Here is an 18280-nt window from a genome sequence, read left to right as displayed (position 1 = left end):
CATGTTTTGCCAAATGGACATTTCAGAGTGTTTATTAGGATACCAATTAATGCAAAGGAAAAGAGTTTCAATTATAACTTAAAGTCTAAATAGTGCACATTATATGGACTACAATGTGGTGATGTGGTATTTTAAAGTGGTGGTACAGATTGAAAATTAAAAAAAAAGGCATTTTCAATTTCTCCAAAAGAAAAACTATGGCAGATGGAGTCTCTTCCTTTGAAAAACCCAGCATGTTCATGCATTACATATATATCTCATTTTATTAGTTAATTTGCCCTGTGGAGTCACTGCAGGGAAAATGAGCAATGGTTCTCTGTAGAGATGAGTGAACCTTTGGAGGGCTGGTTCTCTGGCAGCAAACAAACCGAACTTCCATTGGTCCGAACTTGGCCCAAGGAGGTTCGGAATCACTGATTGGCAGTTTGAGTCTTCGCCCACAAAGAGCCAGCCATAAGCAGATCACTTCCGGGGTGGGCTTTTTCAATGTTTTGTTGCACACTACATCTAATCACGTTGTTGTTAGCCCCAGTGCGAGACGTTCAAATACTGCAAGCGGTTCGAACAGCGATGCTCGCGGGAGTTAAGTTCATAGAAAGCATCCAAACTCGTTTGCATCTCTAGTTGTCATCTGTCGATAGATATTCTCATCCCGTAGGTAACTTATTAGATTTACCTATTTTTAGGGGACTCAAAGAATGTTCAGATAAGAGGCTAGGATTAAGAGGTTTATACCTCAAAACGAGTAAACCAGTATGGCCGTACAGTTTATTCTCTCTTGGTTATATTTTTAATGGATAAATAAAGTAAGCATTATTATTAAGTATTATTCTCTAGGGTCCAGAGATACAAGAAAAGAATACAGAAAAGAACTGAAGATTGATAGAATACATTTAGCGTAAAAATTTCCTGGTCAAAAACACACGCAAACTGCTGAATTCAAAAGTTGGGAGATTCACTCATTACTAGTATTTAGTTGTAAATAGTGATGGATGGACCTGGACTGTAAAAGTGCAGATCTGCACGGGGTTTCAAAGGTTCCCGGGTGCCAGACCCGGGCCCGGGATTCCGAGTGTTTGATGTGGATCTGGCACTCGAGAAATTTAAAAAAAAAAAAAAAAAAAAAAAGGAAAAATAAAAATATAAGAATGAAGTGAGTGCTTTATACTTTCCAAGACTCCATCGTGGCTGTAACTTCTCCTGCAGCCTCCCTGGGCCACTCATCAATGCTCATGCATATGCACCGCTTTCCCTGCCCACTGGCCGGTCTGGCCTCTGTGATTGGTTGCAGGCAGATGCTGTCACAGGTTGGGGGCGTGTCTGACTGCAACCAGTCATCACCTGCAACCATTGTATTTTATTCCAAATAAATGATTTTTCGGTGTCTATTTACTTTCACTTACAAATTAATGATGGGGTCTCAGACACCTGCCATCACTAATCTAGGGCTTAGTAGCAGCTGTGGGTTTTTAACACCTTATTACTCCAATTGCCAACGTATCAGGACAACGAGAATAACAGGGTAAAGCACCAGGCTTGTCATATCCAATGGATGCATGCATCCTGGGTGGCTGCAGGTTGCCATTTTTAGGCTTGGGGGTGGTCAACCATGGCCCTCCCTAATCTGAGAATACCAACCCCTAGCTGTCAGGCTTTATCTTGGCTGGGTATCAAAATTGGGAGGGGGGGACCGCACTCCATTTTTTTAAATTATGTATTTGATTAAAAAAAAAAAAAAAAAAAGCTGCATGCGGTTCCTCTTATTTTGATACATAGCTAAGGTTATCTCAGGGTTGGGGGTTGCAGCCCGTGGCCATGAGCTTTATCTGTGCTGGTATATGGGGGACGTGATGCCAATTTTTTAAATTTATTTTTACTGTACAGGTAGCGTCACACTGGCTTATGACTCTCACAAGTGCAGTAAGAAAATCTTGCATTGCACTCTGCCCCATGAAAGACAATGATGCAGCTCACATCTGCGAGTTTTTCTTCAGCCCTAAATCGGACTAAGGGGGAAAAAAAACCAAAAAACCAAATGCAGCATGCTGTGATTGTGGCTGGTGTTGCACTTGCGCGCAAGTATTAACCAAATTAACAGTTGCACTCAAGTAAAGTAAAGGGAAAAAAATAGTTGAAGAATGTAACTAGTGAATATTGAAATGAGAATATGCATTACTGGCCAGAAAACATGAAAAAAAATTTATATAGAAAAAAAATGTTATTTTGCACATAAAATAGGCCAAATTTACTTGAGCCCAGTTACCACACCAAAGGTATAACTCAACTGGGTGACATATTATATGGGCTAGAAAAGAAACTGCAAATGAAGACTTAAAACATCTGAGGTCACTGGGAGGAGTGCACAGACAAAGGACATGACTCCATAATACAAAATAGAATTGCCAGCACTTCCAAAAGTGAAGGTCCGAACTGGTGCAAACTGAACATAACATACATTATCCAAATTAACAGTTGCACTCAAGTAAAGGGGAGGGAAAACAATAGTTGAATGATGTAAATAGTGAATATTGAAATGAAAATATGCATTACTGCTCAGAAAACATGAAAAAGGTTTTTTTTCTTCTTTTTAGACAAAATAAGTTAATTTTGCAAAATAAAATTGGCCAAAATTACAGATTAGGAGCCAGCTGAGAGTTATACCTTGGCGTGGTAACTGGGCTCAAGTTTGGCCAATTTTATTTATTTAAGTTTGCTTCAATTTGGCAAAGAACATATGGAACACTATCTCAGAAGACCAGAAGCGAAGGCAACCGAAGGACTGGCCAGGGCGGCAGCCGGAGGGCAGGCAGGGCGGCAGCCGGAGGGCCAGGCAGGGAGCTGGACAGGTGAACATCAAAGTGACCATTTTTTTATTTTAACGCCTTTCATGGTTATTTACAATACAGCAAAATGATGAAGCAAATTTAAAAAAAAAATTAAATAAATTTTACTAAAAGTTTGAATTAAAAATTATTGAGGGAAACTGGATTTGCCTCACATTCACTCATATATTGAACAGAAAAAAATTCTTAAATATTAGCACTGTCGCCATACAGCTTCATGCTGTCAGCAGCACATGCCCTGTTTCCATGTGGGAAGGTGCTGCTGGTAATGATTTTTCTGCCAGTATAAATGATCTGATCACCTGATGAATGAGTCAGTACACATAACGCAGGATCAGTTATGGAAATTAATAGTTAACACTGCATTGCCATCCAGAAACAAAACTTCTAACGGTTCAAAAGTGATTTTTATTCGACACGTTTCAGAGCAAGAAAGCTCCTTCAGGATAAACATCTGATTTTTTTCTTGAAGGAGCTTTCCTGCTCCAAAACGCGTGGAATAAAAAGCACTTGATCCTTAATGAGCCTTAGAAGTTTTGTTCCTGTACGGCAGCATGGTGTTAACCCTTTAATTTCCATAAGTGATCCTTATCTGCTAAAGGGAATGCTGTAGTCAGAATCATTGTTCGCATATAGGAGTTGTGACTTTCACAACTCTCAGGTGAGCGACACTTGCCCTATCTTCATTTTACCTCCATCTAAGTAAGACCCTATCTGCGCCTTTTGTCTCTCCAGTTCCTACAATTTATTAATTGTACCAAATTGTGACATATACCCTCCTCAATATTCTTATGTGTAGTGCTATCATATATTATACTTTAAAAGGAATTTGTGACCAGGTTTTTGCTCCCTGATCTGAGAGCAGCATAATGTAGAGACAGACACTGATTACAGCGATGTGTCACTTACTGAGCTGTTTGCTGCAATTTTGATAAAAATCAATGTTTTCTCTGCTGCAGATCTAACAGTAAGGCCTCGGCTCCACATGCACATAGCTTGTGAGGCGAGAGCATCGGTGATATGCTAATGACCCTTGGCTCAGGCTCTACTGCGAGTGTGCCGCCCCCGTGCCAGCAACCGAGCTGCTCGGATCCGGAGTGGAGCAAGGGGTCTTCGGACCCGGGGGTCATGCGGCCACTCAAATGAAGGGGGAATTTACAGGGGAATGTATTAGAGTTCGTGACGCCACCCGTAGTATGTGGTAATTAGGAGTACCACCGCTGCAGTTGGGAGTACACGGGGATGATTGAATGGGGCAGCCAGGTGTTATGACTCTCCACGGGTAGGGGGATACCCCGGTGCTCGATTATGGTGGGGGAGTGCTGTTGGATGCGAAGGGGTCACTTGCATACTCACTCAGTCCATTAAGCCGACATCGACAACTGGATAAACCAAAGTTCTGGATACCGCTGCCGCTGAGGGGAGCTTAGTTCAGGTCCAGTCCCCAATGGTGCTGCCTGGTCATCCGTGACCTGCCTCCTGGCACTAAGCTTACTTCTCTGTTGGTCCCGGTAGTATGGAACTTGCCGGGTCCCGCTCCCCACTATGGCTAAGTGTGGGAGCTTGCTCTCAGGGTTCACGGAGCGGGTGGAGAGCAGATCTTGAAGGCTCTGTTCTCTTCGAGTAAATTGTCAGGTTGCCTGAAGCTGCTCCCTGACCTAGGGTCCACGTACCCAGTTGTGCCCTGGTCCCACTCCGGGGATGGTGCAAGGCCGCCGGCTGTCCTCCGACAGATCCGTGCCCCTTGCCACGATCCCCTGCGACCGGGGGTCCAGCTCCTCTAGTCCAAGACCACCGTCTGCCACCTAGATAGCCTCCTAGGAGCCTTGCTTCTGACCTCCTCTCTCCTTCACTTCCAAAACTCCAACTCTATACTCCTGACCTCCCCTCTCCAACCCCCCAGGTGGGCGACTATTACACTCAAGCCATCCACTGGTGTGTTTGGTGGGTGTGGTGCAAAGTGTATCTAGGGTTTGATTAGCTGATGTAGGCAACACCATCTAGTTGGGGACCCATAACCAAGAGGAGGTGGATACTGCATGGGAGGGCAGATTGTGCAATACCCTGTGACGACCTGATAGTCCAGGGGCATGACACGAGCGTGACCTGAGTGGCATGCTATTATGATCTGATCTTCCTAACGGATCAAAGCTGTGATGAAAGGGAGAGAGCACTTTCTCCCTCTTCTCCTTTTCCTGTCTCTCCATATATCACACTGCACTTGGATGACATCCGAGTGCAGTGCGAGGTTTCACACGCTCCCATAGACTTGTATGGGTGTGTGTGAGCAGATACTCACCGCCAAATGCAGCATGCGGTGATTCTTTCTCATGCTGATATGGCATAAGAAACCAATCGAAAATGGACACTGCCCCATAGTTTTGACCTGGTGCAAGTGCAATCCAATGTTTTAATCGGATTGCACTCGTCCATGCACAACGCAAGTAATACAGAGCTGATGAATATGCTGGACTACCTAGCAGCACGCCAAGTAGTCCTGTAATGATAAAATCACTGTTTAATAAGCAGTAATTATCAACTCTGATGATAAAAGGATAGAATAAAAAGGATAGGATCTCTGTCCCGATGTTATGCTGCTCTCAGATTAGGTGGCAAAAACCTGGTTACAGATTCCCTTTCATTCTTCTCTGATATTGACCATGGGCTTCAGTAAGGCAAATTTAGTAAAGCAAATCTCTATGCTGTATACTAACCTACTCTAGTGTCATCATGTCACAGACCATTAGGAACCCACATGGGGTATAAATCTATTACTAGGTCTGTGCCCTACAAATTCCAGAAAACTAGACAGACGCCGCCCAGCACAACCGTATCATTTTACATTATATGGTGGTAAAGTTCTTAATACCCTTGTTCTACTTAAATACAGATCTAGAAAACAGATAAATGAACAGTAAATGTCTTGAACAGAAGGCGATATTAAGCAGAATGCAGTTTGACTTCCTATTAAAATACCATTAGATTATGTGCATATAGAAGTAAAATAAAGGACGATTAGAACACAGAGAGGAGTAAAAGGAGGTTATTCCGAATTAATTTCAAGCCATATATCTTCCAAGACCTAAGGGGATGAGCAGGCTAAGCTTGTAATCTTATGTGCAATCCCATTACATGGGTCAAATGCCATAACTGGAACATCTGTGTCACTGGCTGACGGAATCCCAGCATGCTGTCATCACATTGAAAAGGCTTACGGTTCGCAGCAGTTAGAGGCTCTGTGAAATCTCATGGCTGTGGGCAGGTCACCTTGGCACACATTCTTTGCTTTTGTTACAAGAGAAGTCTACATTTCGAAAATCTTCCCAGAACCTTGTTAGTTTTTCTCCACGTCTATTCCAATTGCTCTACCCTGAGATTTGACGGCACAAAACACTTTTTCCAAAGCCTAATGAAAAACAGCACAGGTCAGGGTCCTGTTTACGAGTTTTATAGATGGAAATACCCAGTAACATCATCTAACCCAACATTACGGATCCAAGGAACACCATATGTTGCCCGCTCCTCTCTGCGGACTGAAATATCGCAGGAAGAAACTTTATTTTTCCTTTTCCCTCAGACATCGGTAAAGATCAGGACGTTCACAGGCAAGGGAGCAGGATTCATGATAATAAACTAAAAATATTACATCCCAAATAGAGACGTTTGACGAAGATATAGCAACATCTGGTAAAATAAGCAAAGGGAAAGGGAGATAGCTGTGATAACTTCAAAGTCAGGTCAAAGCCTGCAAAGAGCAATGTAATTTAGCAGTTAGCATTAACATCAGTAGCACTCATACAGGTCTGTCCTCTGGATGTTATTACATGGCTAAATATTCTCCAGGCCGTTCCTGGCTCTGCTCTGGTTTATACATTTGGATTATTGAATCACCAGGGTTGGAATTGTATAATGCAATATAAACTGTTATGTAATCTGGTTTTATGCTCTTGCTCTTAACCTAAGGATGTGTGTATTCATTTGGTTTCTACCGCAGAAAAATATGCTGAAAATACTCAAAGTTTGCTGTGTAAAACACGTTTCTTTTTTTACATTGAAGTCTATGGAAAACTGTATCTGTTAAATACCCATCCATTTTAATTTAAACTAATCCAGAAAAAAAGAAAAAAAAGTGATCCTTTTCAAATGAAAGAAAAATGGTTGACTAATTAAAGGATCCGTTTTCCATAGATTTCAAAAAAAGCAATTCATAATTTGAGAGAAAAGGGTTAATGGACCGCGCTGCCGTATAAAAGGATTCATGTAGAAGAAATTTTGTCAAAATAATTTCTTCGACATGGATCTTCTTTTCTACGTCAGCGCAGCCTATTAACTCTTTTCTCTTCAAATTTCGCCTGCATCTCCACGTGGGTTCTGCTGCAGCCGTATTTATGCCTTTACAGGGGTTATGACTTTCACGACCACGGTGAGCTTACCCTTACAGTACATTTGCTGACTGTTTTAGGATAAGACCCTATTTGCGCTTCTTCGACCATTTTTAACCAATGTTAAAAAAGGGATCCAGCTGAAATCAGTTTTTTGGGTTTTTTTTTTAGCTGGACATAAAAAGGGTGTCTGCCCAACTTTTCTGCCAACATATTGCTGCTGGATCCGTTCTAATGGACAATTACTGAACATGTGAACATGGCCCCATACCTGTAAACTTAGGAACGGTCATGAAAATCAGATCAGTGGAGATCAGACAACCAGTACTTCCACGATCAGCAGTTTTCAGATCCTGTGTTAGCCAAATGTTAGCGATGCAGAGAGTCGGGACATCACAGATCCATACACTGAAGTGTTTTTTCTTGGGGCCTGTAGCTCAGCTCCCATTTATGTTTTTTAAGGCCATGTATATTTAAAGGGGTGGTTCACTACTTAGCTTTACTAGCCACATCAATAGAATGTTCAGAAATAAGGCTTCTCTCAAATACCTTGTGTTGGCAATAGTACCTCTCAGCGGCACTATTGCGGTCCGCTCATTTTCAGTGTGGGACCCCCTGGCCCTGTTAAATATGATGATTTTGCGTCAACTTCCAGTTGACCCGACATCATTGAGGCCGGCCCCAGTTTCCATAAGTGACTGGGCTGTGGGTGGAGTTTCACCGCCCGTCACAGCATAGCATCTTGCGTGCACCCTCCGCTGCAGAGCACCGCAAGCAGCAGCAATGCTGGACTGTGATGTGAAGCAAAACTCTGCCCACAGCCCAGTCACTCACAGAGACTGGGGCCGCCTTAGTGATGCTAGGTCAACTGGAAGTTGATGTGACATCACCGGATCTCAGAGGTCACGGAGCCCAAGGGTCACGTGATGCGTTTGAGCGGCCCGCAATAGCGATGCTCAGAGGCACTATTGCCAACACAAAGTATTTGAGAGAAGCCTTGTTTCTGAACATTGTATCGATGTGGCTAGTACAGCAAAGTAGTGAACCACCCCTTTAAAATCCGTCAATCCAGCCTAAAAGGAACACTGCGTGCTATGCTCCGTGATGTGGACTAAATGACTAATGCCTGTATAGCTTAAAGCCCCAAAAAATAAAATAAGTGTCATTATACCAATCCAGCTTGGGGCAATGTGTGGGGGACTGTTAGTGAGGTGGGGGGGGTTACAAGCAGAGGTATCGGAATCCCATAGCTAACATATATGGGAAGGAGATTATTATGTAAGTACTAGATGAGTAAGTTTGCTAAAAGACAGCAAGGATCATGATAATCAAATAGTAGACTGCTGGTTCATAGGAGAGAGTATTCGGTCAGTGTCCTGTCCATAAGAGCAGTAGCAGCAGGTAGGCCCAATAATAAACTGTCACTTTTCATATGGACTATGAAATTATTCTGATAAAACAAAGAACAAAAAGGGCAAAATAAGAGTCAATTACTGATGTCAACAAAATGATGTCAGCCATGAAAAAAAAAAATGACAAGTTCTGTTTTAATACATGTGATTGAGCTGCACATTCCACAAATAATGTGTCCTACAACATCACTGGAGGCATCATGTTTGTAGCTGCTAAATCTGTATTTTACTAAATCAGAGATTGGTGGAGCCAGACAAAGGCCTGTCCAGCTTCTGATCACTTCTGTCACCACTGCCTACTAAACTGCTCTTCATCAAATATAGATTGACACTAATTAGGTTTCCTCACAGTTTGAGGAGTACAGATCCAAGATCTACAGTGTCATGTAACATCAACAGTGATTACCATCCTACTGAAACAATCAGACGTCCTTATTTTGCGTAATTGAACAGTTAACAGTTTTGTGATGTCCCTGAAGCTTATTTCCCAGTGGATATGAACGTTACCGTAATATCAATAGGATGCTCTTCTATTCTTCACCTAGTCACAGAAGTATTTTGTAATGATAATACAAGTCGCACTATAATAATCATTCAAAATTACTCATTGTTATTTCAAGGGTTACTCGAGCTAGACAATTTGGAAGATTTTAATTCTAGGCTTCCAGTTTCCACTAGTAAATTCCTGAAATACTTTTGCTTTCATGACTATGTGATAAAATCCTGAAGCAGTAAAAGTAGCTAGTCATATATCAGAGCACGTGTCCTTCAGGAACACCTCGAATAACAGTCTTCTGAGCTTCTTTGGTTGTGTCTGAAACACTCAATTCACCTTCCGTGAAATCGCTGGTCCTCTGCTCATTCATGGTCCACTGCCAGAATACGAATACATAAAAAAAAAAAATAAAATAAAAATAAAATACCTTCTCATATTCAAATCCATGTTTTTCTTTGTATCCATTCCTGCATATCGTGTAGTTATAAAATCTGGAGTTCTTGACCAGTCCCAGCCACTCTCTCCAGCCAGGGGGTATATAGCTCCCATTGTACTCATTGAGGTATTTTCCAAAAAAGGCTGTAGAAAACAAGTAAATAGATTAATACTTGATCGGAATTCAGCTCTTTGGTCACAAGGCAGCATGCACATTTTTTTTTCACAGTGAAAGAAAACTGTGCATATGGTATAGAAAATAATATATTCAAAAAGGTCATAACTAGAACATAAAAATTCCACATCAATGACTTTTATTCAACGACAGCCCAATTACCCATTGCATGCCACACAAGTCGTATTTCTGCCATTTGGCATGAGAAATCAGCATATAAACGCCTTATTTTGCCAAATATTTCCTGATCCAGACTTTACTGTGTAATGTGCCAGTGGCTGTATCACTCCTGGCATCATCTGATGCATTTAGCAGATTGATAGAGGTCACCTTCTGCCAAATGTATATATAAAACTGAAATAAAATAACGCTCCAGAGGTTTATCAGTTTATGTCTAGCACAGATGTAACTATTTGAAACACAGGAGGTTGTTACAACAAATTATCCTTACTTAAAAAGGTAAGAAACCTGCATGCAGGTTCTTTTTGCAGCTCCCTAGGCAAAGCAGATTAAAGGGGTGGTTCAATACTTAACGTTATATCGATGTGGCCAGTAATGCTGAGAAACAAGGCTTCTCTGAAATACCTTGTGCAGTGCTATTGCAGTCAACTTATTACCATCCCGTGAGCCCCGGGCTCAGTTACCTCTGATTACCTGATATCACCGACGCGGCCCCAGTCTCTGTGAGGGCGTGGTCTGTGGGTGGAGTTTCACCCCTTGCCACAGCCCAGCATCTCGCACACTCTCCTTCACTGCATTGCTGTAAGCAGTTAGCGATGCTGGGTTATGATGAATGGTGAAACTCCACCCACAGACCAGTTACTAAGGGAGACTGGGTCCCAACTCTGTAATATCAGGTCAACTGGAAGTTGACGTGACATCACCGGACATCAGAGGTCACGGAGCCCAGGGTTCACGTAATGAGGATGAGTGGACCGCAATAGCGCTCAAGAAGCCTTGTTTCTCAACGTTATATCAATGTGGCCAGTAATGCTAACTAGTGAACCACTGCTTTAATAAAGAATAGAAAAGTAGAAGTAAATAGAAATAAAAAGGCAAAACCAAACACCCTTACACACGTGTGTGTGTGTGTGTGTGTGTGTGTGTGTGTTGTAACATTTTCAGACAAAGAAACCTCTCCAAACATTGTCTTAGCTCTCAGTTAATAGGAAAATAGTAGGTGCACTACAAAGACTGCATGTTTTGTGTCATCATTTTTCATTTTCGGTGTGTCCTTGGGTTACAAGTGTTCATCCTGAATGGAATATTTCATTGATATTGATATATTGATTCATTGATATGGGTTCAATGTTTCCGTTGGATAGCACACCATTAAAATATTGACAAACCCTTCAACCATTGCATGGCTTGTAAAAAGCAAAAAGCTGAAATATGCTTTCATATGATTCACTACATTAAAAATAAATATTCTATATTATACTACTTGGGGAAAAAAAATGGTGCAAATAAAAATATCTATGAAATATTTTAGTTAAAACCCATTAAAAAAAAATAAAGAGAATAAAGAATAACACATGATAATTCAGGCTGGATTAATTTTTCTAGATCTCTTTCCATTAACATGGAATTTCCATTTTTTATTCAGCGCTGAAAATACTTCGAAGCCTATTAAATGCCCATTGCATTATTGTACCAAGGAAACCATTGATGCATCTGTGACAGAATGCAGATTTTTCTGATGAATGCTATCTCTTTAAGAATGGGAGCTCTGTGATGGGTTCAAAGTTCAGGACCAGTCGGAGACAATGAGAAAAGTATTTTGCTGGCAAGCTGTGCGGGTCCACAAGATGTCTCAATGAATACTAACAACTGCAAGAAAATCATTAGCGGTACATTGATTTTAATTGTTTCTTTAAAAATAAAAAAATGTGAATGTCATAAATTTTAATAAACAGATTAGCAAATATTCTTAACTTTTTTTGCCATTAACCCTAAAGAACTACATTTATTGCCATACACTGAGGAGAGGAGGGCCCATATGAAAAATAGAAAGAGTCCCTCATCCAGTGCTGGCCCCATGTGGCGTCACCTCTCTTCCGCCTCTTGTAATTATAGAGCATAGTCTAAAGTTCATGCAGAACCCCCAATTTACCTCTCATGGGAAAAGAAGGGCAACCTGACCTGGAACCTCGTGGGGACTCTTAGACACTCACAGAGATAATTAAGGATGTTGGATTCAAATCCACAATAATGTGCAATTTTAATCACCAGATTATATATTAATGGTTCAAATCAAATTTGTCTGTGTAGCAAATTGATCTTCACAGACCCTTAGTAGAGATGAGCGGATCAATACGTGGGAGTATTCAAACACTTTGAGATTTGATTAGTGGTACGCAGAAGAAGAAAAAAAAAAAAAAAAAATTGCCCGTTACTATTCCCCAAACTATTGTACAGAGCGTGGGTACATTTCTTGTGTGGCCGCGCGGGCCTCCCATAATGCCCTGCAGATATGACATCATAGGTTATCTTACCTTACAGTGGTGGTCAGTACCTGGGCCATCACAGCTCGGCACAGTTTGTATGGCAGAGTTGCTTTCTATCTCCAGAGTCACTGGCTAAGACTCCTTCCTGTAGAGTGTAAGCTATTAGGGTCAGCGGTGCCCTCTCTCCCACTCATGGTCGGCGGTGCCCTCTCTCTCCCGCTCATGGTCGGTGGTACCCTCTCTCTCCCGCTCATGGTCGGCGGTGCCCTCTCTCTCCCGCTCATGGTCGGCGGTGCCCTCTCTCTCGTAGTGTGTACGTTTTTATGGTCAGCATTGTCCTCTCACTTTCATGGTCAGCAGGGTCATCTCTCTCTCTGTGTGTAAGATCTTATGGTCAGTGCTATCCCCTCTGCCTCTCATGGTCAGCAGCGTCCTCTCCCTCTCTCGTAGTGTGTAAGCTCTTATGGTCAGCAGTGTCGTCTCTCTTTCAGTGTACGTGATACGCCCGCCGCAGGGCCGGGGGCACTCTGAACCGGGCCGGACTAGTCCGGGGATGTCAGCGGTGGTGGGGGTCTGGCTCCGTGACCCTGGCGGTGTCTTAATAAAGGTGAGATGATGATGGGAGTTGTAGTTCAGGTTTAGTAAAATTCGTGACACCACCTGTGGTATTTTGTGGCTATGAGGCCGCTGCTGCGCTTCAGGTTCCCCGGGGCAGTTTGTGATGGCGCAGCTGAGGTGATCTCTTGCTCCCCACAGGTGGAGCCAGACCCCGGGGCACAGTATCAAAGTCTATTTTGGGAGCCTGTTGGACTTCAGGGTGCGGGGCCGGGATACGGATAACACAGCAGTTTCTCAACCTCCTTCCTTTTACTCTGCAACACCTGGTGAAGTCCTGGGAGACCAGTACAGATGGTGGTAGCGATCCAGTTGGCCTGGAAGCAGTTGATGGGGGGGGGGAGGGGTGTATCTCCCTGGCCAGGTGAGTATTGAGGCCTTCTCCCTACACTTTCTTCTCTTCTACAGGACCCCCCTGCGTTGGTTCGACGGAGGCCCTCTCTACTGGGACTTGTGGTACTTCCCGTTCCCATATGGTAAGCTGCTCGGTCCTTCACTAATGCCACTCTGCTGGAGACAACACAGCTGTACCTTCAAGTTGTTTTGGGGCCAGGAGACCTGCAGTCCTCCTGCCCTTTGGATTCGGTTATCGGGACTCAAACACCCTGGCAACCACGGACTCCGATGTCCGATTTTTAGCGTTTTCTTCTGAGCCGAGTCGGTTCAGCTCCACTCTCCCCAGAATCTTCCTCCTGTGCCTCTCTGCAGACCTTGCTTTTCTGGGCTGAGCTATCTTGGTCCTAGATCCCAGCTCGCATGTCCGCACTACTCCAGTTCCTCACTCAAGCTCCTCTCTCCTCAGCCGTCTGCTTTCAACTCCTTAAGCAAGGAAGGTTGACCTTAGAGAGATCAACAGCCAACACCGTGGAGACACCATCACGTGTTTCTCAATGCAGTGATTCTAGAGCAATGCCCCCTGGGAAATATTCAAAACAAGAAAGCCTGCGGAGACACCATCACATGTTTCTCAACACTGGCAGGAAACTAGCCAGGTCTTTCACCGGGAAGGAACAACCACGGGAAGGGTAGTCTCCAGTCAAGGAGACCACCTATGCCAAACATGGTATCCATCCACAGACAGCTGTTTAGGGGTATTTTCCCCTCATCAATGTGGAGTAGGAAACTGGCTAGTGGTAGGAATGCCTACTAGAAGACTACATAGGTAAGGATGGTTGACCACTAGCCAGATTCCTACTCCACACTGATGAGGGGCAAATACCCCGAAACAGCTGTCTGTGGATGGATACCATGTTTGGCATAGGTTGTCTCCTTGACTGCAGACTGCCCTTCCCGTGGTTGTTCCTTCCCGGTGAACGACCTGGCTAGTATCCTGCCAGCGTTGAGAAACATGTGATGGTGTCTCCGCAGGCTTTCTTGCTTTCAACTCCTGACTGAACTGGACTCCTGTCAACTGTCACTTTTCTCTCTGGCTGGAAAACTCACTCAGACCACACCTGGCTGGTTCTAACCGGTTCTCCTCACCAACTCCTCCCCCAGGTCAGAGCTCCCCCTGCTGACCAGAGTAGGAACTGCATTGTTTGTAGGTAATTACTGGTCAAGGGACTCCCCCCTCTTGCTTCCAGGCTTAGTGTTGACCTTTGTGGGACAACACTACTGTGGCAACCAGACCGCTGGGGCACCACATGTGCACTCTTATAGTCAGTCAGGCTCTCTTGTGGTGTTTAAGCTCTTATGGTCAGCGGTGTCCTATCTCTTCTCATAGTGTGTAAGTGCTTATTACAATTACTAACTTTCCAATATTGCTAACTTATTTACAGCTAATGGAATTTTGGGGAAAAATTCTGAAAAGCTGAATTTCAAAAGATCCACTCATCTCTACTTAGGTTTTCACTAGTCTGCATTGATCAGTCTTAAAAGCCATTATGGAAGGTTAGAAATCGTGCTTACCTGTTCTGTACCCTGTATTATTTAGATAGACAGCAAAGCTGCGAGGTTCATGTATGGCTTGCCAAGAAGGAGAGGAGCAATTTTCATTGTTTGTATAAATGTTGTGGTTGTGGACATATTTCCCAGTTAGCATAGATGAACGGGATGGACAACACATCGGAGTGGTCACAAAGGCATTGATAAAATGAGCACCTCCTTCTTCCATGATTTTTCTTGTCTTGTTCATCACCTGCAACGATCCTGAAATAAATAAATAATACTCTTTGCTAGTGTACAAGACAAGTATGTTGGTCAGACAGTTTAATATCTGTGCCGAATTTTTGAAGTTATCCCATTTAAGAAACAGTTTCAATACATTCCGCAAACAAGGCAAAATATTGACAACACCGGATCATTTAGGTCTTATTTCCAAATCTCTACTATAATAGCGACAGCCTATGGTCAAAGATAGCTCTGCACTATAAAGGCCTCATTCAGACGTCTGTGTGGCATGTACTTGTATCAGAATTTATTTTTCATGGATACCATACGTACCCAGCCATTATAACCTATGGTGCTATTCACGTCTGTTTTTTTCCCAGCAGCACGGTTGGCAAGGGTCTATGGGTCCATGAAAAACACGTAGAGCAAATGGATGGTATCAGAGTTCATTATTTGTGCTGTACGTATTTAACATTGCAAAGTATGCAGCTTAGTCATTTAGTCATATGTGAAAAATACTGATAACACACTGAATGTAAAAATGGATGATACATAGATGCCACACTCATCCAGAAACCATGGATGACATTGGTACCATTTTTTTTTTTTTTTTTTTTACATACTTTTTACATACTATCAAAGTTTTGTCACAGCCAAATCCCATATCAGGAAAAGAAAACAAAAAAAAAAATAAATAAAAAAGGAGTTTAATATACAAAATGACATGTCAAAAAGAGACGAAACCGCAATATAAACACACCGCTATAAAAAAAAACAAACACAAAAAAACAGACAACTTAAGTAACCTAATTAGTCCAGAAATACGCCCATATTAAAAATTCACCAAATTTTCATCATGAGAACGTAGCCTGAAGAGGTTTGAAAGATTTTTTTTCCCCCCAATGTGTTTAGATTAGACAAGTGATTAGTTTTGAGCGGATTCCATGAGATCCACTTGAAAGAAATGACACGCACCGTTTCCACAAGGTGGATTTCAAAAATCAAAGTGGGAAAAAAAATCTCCCAACACACTGAGCATATGAACAGCAAAGTAGTTTTAGGTTACATTCCCAATATGAGCTTTTTGTGAGTTTTTAATACTGCATATTTTATGCACCCGTTAAATAAATTTGGTACTTGCGTTTTTATCGCATTTTTTGACGCTACCTTTTTTGTCTCTTGTTGGGCTGTCATGTTTTAAATAAAAAGCTGATTTGTTTTTGTTACTTCCTGGTATTTGGCTTTGACAAAACTTTACACATATACTTATGAGAGGATCAAATGCCTTTTTAATACACACTTTCAACACGGAAACGCATTAAGAATGCATGTGCAAAATCCACATGTAAACCTCCGTGTACCCCGTAAGAGAAATGGTCATGTGATGCGAAACATGCAACACAGGCCAGTTTATGTTGAGTAAAAAAGATGCAAAACTGGCAGGAGATTTCTATAAATCCATCTACTTGGCTGGAATTGTAAGGCTGCTTTCACACTACGTTTTTTTTTTAACATGCGTCATGAACTTTTTTTGCTGCAAAAGCAGATCCTGCTTTTACAGCAAAAAAAACGCATGTGTTATTTTGCAGGATCCTGTCACTTTAAGTTTATGGGCGGGCATTGGAGTCATGTGATCGGGAGTGAGGGGAACGGAACGTGAAAGACTGGGAGCCGGCTTCTGACAGCTGTGCCGGCTTCTGACAGCTGTGCAGGCTCATAACCAAGGTAAACATCGGGTAACTTGCTTGGATACCCGATATTTACATTGGTTACGAGCGTCTGCAGCTGCTAGGAGCCGGTTCCCTGCACACGTAACCAAGATAAACATCGGGTAACTAAGGCCGCGGTTACCCGATGTTTACCTTGGTTACGAGCGTCTGCAGCTGCTAGGAGCCGGTTCCCTGCACACGTAACCAAGATAAACATCGGGTAACTAAGGCCGCGGTTACCCGATGTTTACCTTGGTTACGAGCATCCTCCGCTCTCAGGCGGGGGAGAGGGGAGAGCGAGGGAGGGGGGGAGAGCGAGGGAGGGGGGAGAGCGAGGGAGGGGGGAGAGCGAGGGAGGGGGAGGTGGAGAGAGGGACTGATCACCCGAGGCTGGTTTCTGTGCATGCTCAGTAGAGCAAGCAGGATCCTGTCTATCAGCATGCCAGCGTTCACATGCGTTTGCGTGCAGTATAGTCAGGATCCAGCAATTTGCAGTATTTGGACGCAGCTCAAAAACGCTACAAGTAGCGTTTTTGAAAAAAGTTAAAAAACTGCAAGTCGCTGGATCCTCACTATAACGCACACAAACGCAGGTGAACGCATGTTGACGCGAGTCCATTGCAAATGCATTGAAATGAAAACGCATTTGCACTGGATCCACAGCCTAAGACGATGCATGATAGATGCAGTTTATTATGTAGCATCAAAGACTCATCACGAGAACACAGCCTTACTATAGAAATGAACTGAAGTCTTCAATTTTTTTACCGATTTCTTAGTCATTTTTTCGCTGTAGATAATCATTTCTAAAATGCACAAAGTAGAGGGAATACAAAGTAAAAAAAAAACAAAAAAAAAACAAAAAAAAACACACTAGACAGTGTGGCCAGGTATATCTTTATCCGGAGTCACACTTGCCAGTGACTCACATGAAAGGCTCGGGACCCACTTTGCATTTTTACCTGCGTTTTAGGTGCTTTTTAGGTCCGTTTTGAGAAGCACCTTTTTCATGCCAAAAGGCATGCGTTTTGATTTACCAGAGAATTCTATGGAAAAAGTGGATTTTCCGACCCCACTTTGTGTCTCTAAACGCTGCGTTTAATTTGCATATTTTGTGGCAAAAACCATGCGTTCAAAGAAGCATCATGTCAGTTGTTTTTGCCATTTTAGGTGCGTTTTGGTAACATTGGAGTCAATGAGAAATGGCAAAAACCAAGATTCCTTAAAATTTCTGCATTTCACCTGCTTTTTCAGTGCAGAAAACATGCGTTTTGGACTTCCAAAACGCATGTTTTTTGGACATTAAAATAATGTATTCATATGTCCACACACACACACACACACACACACACACACACACACACACACACACACACACACAGTCCGACAATTTAAAAATTTAAATTAAGGAAATTAAATACTTTTTTGCTATTTTTACATAAAAAATCATATTACCACAATAATTTAATGAATAAAATTTAATTTAAATGATTTATTCTCTGAATATAGATTTGATTATTTTTTTTCCCATTTTTTCAAAGAATTTGGCTATTTAAACTTTATTAAGCTGTGTCTTTATGTTCAAAACACAATTATCAGAACGCAGGTGAAAACACAGGTAAAAAGCACTGAAAACGCATCAAATACGCGACAAAAA

General features: G+C 42.4%; 1 protein-coding gene across 4 annotated transcripts in view; it reads right to left on the bottom strand.

The window, feature by feature from the left end:
- SULF1 (sulfatase 1) overlaps nt 1-18280 on the bottom strand; it is a 189997-nt gene that overhangs the window by 68468 nt on the left and 103249 nt on the right. For all 4 annotated transcript variants that reach the window (XM_075353196.1, XM_075353198.1, XM_075353197.1 and 1 more), the window contains 2 exons: nt 14714-14953; nt 9561-9712 (listed from right to left, as the gene is read on the bottom strand). In XM_075353196.1, coding sequence (XP_075209311.1) covers nt 9561-9712; nt 14714-14953 — 392 coding nt within the window. The remainder of the gene's footprint in view (nt 1-9560; nt 9713-14713; nt 14954-18280) is intronic.

This window comes from Anomaloglossus baeobatrachus, chromosome 6, assembly GCF_048569485.1.
Source record: "Anomaloglossus baeobatrachus isolate aAnoBae1 chromosome 6, aAnoBae1.hap1, whole genome shotgun sequence".
Taxonomy (NCBI): domain Eukaryota; kingdom Metazoa; phylum Chordata; class Amphibia; order Anura; family Aromobatidae; genus Anomaloglossus; species Anomaloglossus baeobatrachus.
Note: the sequence above shows the minus strand (reverse complement) of the source record. Positions and strands in the feature narration are given on the sequence as shown.